General features: G+C 30.6%; 1 protein-coding gene across 7 annotated transcripts in view; it reads right to left on the bottom strand.

Annotated features, from left to right (window-relative positions):
* Positions 1-1,948: 1,948 nt before the first annotated feature.
* Positions 1,949-6,000, bottom strand: part of GULP1 (GULP PTB domain containing engulfment adaptor 1) — a 264,230-nt gene continuing 260,178 nt past the window's right edge. For all 7 annotated transcript variants that reach the window (XM_081242869.1, XM_081242868.1, XM_081242872.1 and 4 more), the window contains one exon: positions 1,949-3,969. In XM_081242869.1, coding sequence (XP_081098995.1) covers positions 3,898-3,969 — 72 coding nt within the window. In that variant the 3' untranslated portion in view covers positions 1,949-3,897. The remainder of the gene's footprint in view (positions 3,970-6,000) is intronic.

The following is a 6,000-nucleotide window of genomic DNA, read 5'->3' as shown; positions in this document are numbered from 1 at the left end:
AGTTCCAAAGTGCCTATAGAGCTGCTTGCAAACTGGAAATGTTTGGCTCAATGAATTTTGAATGTGCATCTGAATAAACACCAAAAATGTGGCTAAAGGTAAATTTAAGGTAATTATATAAGCAAAGTTTCAGTTACACAGTTGTAGTGGTACTATTAGCTCACACAAAACCCAATGTTAGTGATACAGAAATAAGAAATTCAGCTATTTCAATTTATCATGTAGAGATAAATTTTTATAAGAAAAATTCAAAGTGAGCTTTCAAACTCAACTTCTTAAGTATGCCATCCTTTGTATATTATTAACTATGACTTTGGAATTAGTGTGTCTTAGGATCAATGAACTAGAGTGGAAAGAAATGAATTCAGAGAAAGGAAATGTCTTCTGCTATTTAAATAATATGCAATTTCATAAAAATTCACTTGAAAGTAAGGAAATAGAAGACCATACATTATTTTGAGAGGTGGTCTCCTCACTAGAGTAAGGGAATCCCACTTAGATGAATTCCAGAGAAATACATTTTGAGGGAGAGAATTCTATAAGTGGGTTACATTTGGATCTTAATAACATAAGGTCAAGACATGGAATGAGTGTATAAGAATTAAGGTTTGGGTTGAATTTATGAAATGGGTGTTGGAAGGGGAAGTTCTTGAGACAGTCATCTGAGGTTATCTAGGAAGGTGAGGACACTTAAATTAGGCACTTCCTGCATGAGACACAGGGGTCTGAAGGGCAGTACTAGCCATTCCCATATCAACAGTGTGTTAACTGCCCGTAAAGAGTGTAGTTTGGGTGGAGTCTGGGTTTTAGTTGTCAAAATTGAGTCCAAGATTCTTCAAAAAATTTAACAGAGGCTGAAACCCCAAATCATGAATAAATATTGAATTTGGAACTATAGATGGAAACACTGGAACAGAAAAATATTAACAGCCAGTTTTTTTTCATAGTTATGTTAAGTAACATCAAAAGGAGTAAAAACAAAAGTCAGTATTTAGAAATGCATCAACACAAAAATCTATCAGAAGTTCTATCTGAAAATGAATTCCCATAATGTGACTAAAATTTAAAAAAAAATCAAATCCAAAATACAAGAAACAAGAAGAGGTGAAGAAAATTATTGTCATTGGTCTGTCTTCATAAGCTTCACACTGGATATCTAACATTATAGACACTAGCCAGTGCTAGGTACCCAAATTTAAACATAGTTAAATATTAATATTCTAAAGGAAATTTTTGGTTCACACAGTACTTTAATACATATAGGTTTTCATTTATTAATTCAAATATTTGCCTTACTTTTCCTTTACAACAATAAACTAACTGAGGACAGGGATCTCGTCACCTTCAATTTAACAATGTCTGTTAGCAAACTTACGCGAAGTTTTCTTACCCACCTAATACATGATATTCACATAGAGTAATAAATGAATTTTAGTGAACAGATGGATGAATTGCTCATTGGTGTGCAAAGCTGTGCATATGAGTCCTGTGTACCATTAAAATACTTAACATTGTGTTTTGAATAGATTCAAAACTTCATGATATTCTAATTAGCCACCACTCAAATTCTATTATCAAGTCCACCTTTTTAAGACTACCAGCCAAGATACCCTTTGTATTACTAGCTTAAAAAGGCTCTCAATTCTGAAAAGAGATATTTATGTAATACAGTTATTACACCAGATGCTTCTGGTGAAAGGAACCAAACTATGACCTCTCTCACCAGCAGGATGAAATCCACTGTTTTCACAACTGAATTATGTTGGATCATAAAGCTAAAATGTGTGTGGGCTGTAAGAAATGAAGTTAAAGTCTTTTTCTGCTTTCTTCTTTCTCTTTCTGTCTTTCTTTTGGCACCAATCTATGACCAGGAAAATCTGGCATGAAATTAGCTTCAGAATGTGTCTAAATTAATTAGAGGTTATTTAATGAGTTATATATACAAATATAAATTATACAATTTAATTTATTTAAAATCATTTATTCTCAGCAAAATCAAACATATCATTGAGTTTACATAGAAATACAATTTGCAACTGTATCTTCATAAAAATTCACTGGTGAAATAAATGTTCATAATTAATGACCAATTATATACTATTTAATCATGCCAGTAGCAGAACTGATTACCATTAAAAATTGGTACAGTAACATATTTTAAATGTGCAAAGTACTCTATTGTGTTACCATTGATAATAAATCGCCACTAAATATATACCTATTACACAAAGCTTTTTAAAGTACAATAAAAATACAAATTCTATCTGTTAAAAAAAGCCATTGATATGGCTTCTAAACATCCTCATTATACAAATTCCAAAATACTATATGACAAACAAAATTATAAAGACTCTTCTTTATGAAACATATACTACCCTCTAATTAAGGTACAACTTAGCAGATAACAAAAAGCAAACAAGAAGGCTTATATACACCACAGAACATTATGGGGATACATACAAATATAATATTGCATAAGCCTATTTGATTTCTGTTCTTAGTGAAAATGTACCTTTAGCACGTGAAGAAAATTCCCATGACTAAAGGAAAAGAAACATTTTTGAGATCTACCCTCAATCTAAGCTCATATTTTCATTAATTTAATTTTTTTCTTATAATGTGATGAACCAAATTATAAATTTGACCACATATTTTGCTGCACCCAGTACAAATTACAGTCTGTTACATAATGGGCAAAGGTGTAAGAAACAAACATTTTTAAAAGAGTTCATCAGCACATCAAGAATCAGCTGCAAGAAAATGTTATTGTTCATGTTAAAGACTAAACTGAGCAGCAATTTCATTTTTGTGAAAAATGAGATTCTGACTTTAACAAAACAGATACAAATTAAATTTGCTAAATAATATTGATAATTCATAAAGAACAGGTGCCATAGATTTTTAACAGTATCAAATCTAATGGGTCATCACAAAATAATCTTTGGTGAGAAAATATCTTTATCAAAGGAGAAAATATAAGAAGGATAGTCTTATTCAGTTCAGAAAAAATATATTTGGTAAAGTATATATGGGTAATAGATACTGCAACTATAGACAGCATATATTCCAAATGTTTTTCTCAGAAACTTCAGATCAGATGATGTTTAGTAATGTAACATCTCATTAGAAATTAAATTTTAAGTGTTTTGTAAATAGCAAATTTTCATTTTTCCCACAATCTTTATTTATGAAATAACTAAAGTATTTAGAGTGTAGCTGATAATAATAACTAACATTATTACCTTGCTTTTACTAACAAGTACTCTAAATACATTTAGTTTAATTATTATTGGAATTTATATTTTTGTTACTTTACCTGCTAAAAATGATCTGGTGGTATTATATTCAAAGTTTACATTTTCCCAATAATATGGACATTTCATACATGAAATGACATCCGTCTAATGAATGGTAGCATGTCTATTGGTTTGAATATAGAACATATTTAGTTTGGCATTGGTGTATCTCTTTAGGATTCTGAAAGCTATCTTTAAGGTATGGCTTTTGGGAAATCAGTAATAAACTAGCATCCTAGAGAATGAACTTAAATTTGAAGAAGCTAATTATTTAGAGCTCAGACACAGGCGGATATTTGGATAATTTGTCTTTCAATTATAAATTCTTCTACAACAAACAGAACAGAACAAACAGAAAGGAACATAAAAACAAACAGAAAGGAACATAAAAGTATGACTTACTTTACAGTGAGTTGTTTTTAAAACAAAATGCTACAGTTCAACAGTGAAAGTATGAGGAAATTTTACTGAAATAATTTTCAGAAAGTTATGAGATTCAAAAATATATTGGTACATGTATAATACCTGTCATAAGTAATAATGAATAATAGATATGTATACAAAACAAATTTAACAGATTCAAGACCTCTTGTTCTTGACATCAGCACCTGCTGTCTAATGGGTCAAGACAAAATACTGTGCCTTCAAGAGTTAGTCCCATTTTGAACCCCTCCTGCAAAATAAAGTAAAATCATTAAAATAGGAAATTCTCATAGCAAAAAAACAAGAACAAAAACAAAAACAAAACGTAAATGAAAGAGAGTATGAGCAGAAGTTGAAATCTTCATGTTTTGATCAACTAGGAAATAATTATATGTCAAATGTTGGCTTGTCAAATTTTTATCAAATGCTTATATACCCGTTAGCGTTTTAAATGTTTTAAATATACATGAGGTTAGCACGCATAAGAGATAGAAGAAAACATAAATATGTGGAATTAACTAATTTTAAGACTTAAATGTTTCTTTTCAGTGAAGTCTACTTTATGTCATTCTACTGTAGCTTAAATCCCTTGGCTTTAAAGGTTAATATTCATATAAGTAAGATAGCTAGACCTCAAGGTGATGACAGCCTGATAGTTTTCACCTTTTCTTCTTGGTTACCACTATCCAGAGCCTAGTAAAATAAATTGCATTGTATTCCCTAAATGCAATGCTGTATCCTATGTGTATGTAACACAGGACTGCAGACCACTTTGCCATGGAGAAAGCTTCCTCTACTAGCCTTGTAGCTGCTCGTAGCTGCAAATTATTGCTTTGAATTCCACTCACCTCTAGCATGTTTTAGATGCTTCTAGAAGTTAAATTTCTTTTGATTTATTGAGACCAAGTACCCAATTGCCATGAAAAAAATTTTTCTTGAAGATTTTTGAGTTAAAAGTTAGTGGTAAAGGTGTTTGTCCTTCTCTACTCCCCAACTCTCTTCTGTATAAGGTAGTTGAACTATGGGCTATCTGTGGTCTTACCACCTTCCCCATCCCCATCCTTGCTCATAAAATGAAATGTAGACAAAAGCTTATTCCTGAGGAAAAGAAAATCTCTCTCAAAGAGAAGGCTTTTGTCCTCTGTTCTGCTCTGTGTTTTGTTTAATTAGATGATATCTACTCGTGTGTTAGCCAATTGCATATCTATTTGCATTTCCTCAAGTTACTTTCATTTAGAACCGGTATCTAATGTACTTACTATAAATCCAATGTAAACATTATCATATAGAGGAAGAAAATCATTACAAAATACAAGCCACACCTTTTTCGCTGTTAATGTTTAGAGAACACTCTTCATTATGTCTAAGTACAAAGACCACATGGCAATGCTATCACTTTAAGAGTTTTTCAAAAGTACTTCTCGGTACTTGGAATACAAATTATATTTAGTTAAGTAAAAGTCAGAGTACTTACCATTGTTTTAAAAGCATATTCTGGTCACAAGAGAAATATTTTGCCACATGTATGCATATTTTTTTAAACAGCCGCCAAATACTTAGAAAAGTCAATACTTTAAACTGAAAATATTGTAAATAAACTGCTTTTTAAAATATTTTATTTGGATATCTGAGGATCTATGTACTATGTCATCTTCTGGAATATCAGATAGATAGATAGATAGATAGATAGATAGGTAAGTTATGTGGATATATATTACCTTTGGAAAGATTTGATACCATTGTTTTTTAATCAGTTCATTCTGAAATTAAACCACTATCACTTCAGTTACCCTGAAAATACTATTTATCAATGTGTTATCAGTATATGAAAGGCAGAATAGTAATCCAAGTAAAATAGGGGTCATTGTTTCAACAAAAAATGTTTGTATATAACTTACGAGAATACCTCCATGTTTTTATAAGGATTCTTTAGGAGTCCTCTTAGATTAACTTAATTATCCCTTTTGACAGACACATTGTTATATGGCTCCTTGGTTTTCTTTCCCCTTAAAATTTCCCACACATTTTCTGACCCTTCCTTCTAGGCTTCATTTAGTAAGTCATGACTTAATGCATTCTAAATCCTTTTAAGGTTTCCATATCCTCTTGAATTTTAAACGTCTGAATGAAAATAAGGCTTATTTAACTTATGTAGTGATGGAAGCTATCATAAACTCATATCACACAAAATAATTATCTTATTATTGATATATTATTAAAAATATATTTTTATATAAAATATTTTCCCCAATTGCATTTTCTTACTTTGAAACATGGAGAA

This window comes from Mesoplodon bidens, assembly GCF_964165515.1.
Source record: "Mesoplodon bidens genome assembly, chromosome: 8".
NCBI lineage: Eukaryota > Metazoa > Chordata > Mammalia > Artiodactyla > Ziphiidae > Mesoplodon > Mesoplodon bidens.
Note: the sequence above shows the minus strand (reverse complement) of the source record. Positions and strands in the feature narration are given on the sequence as shown.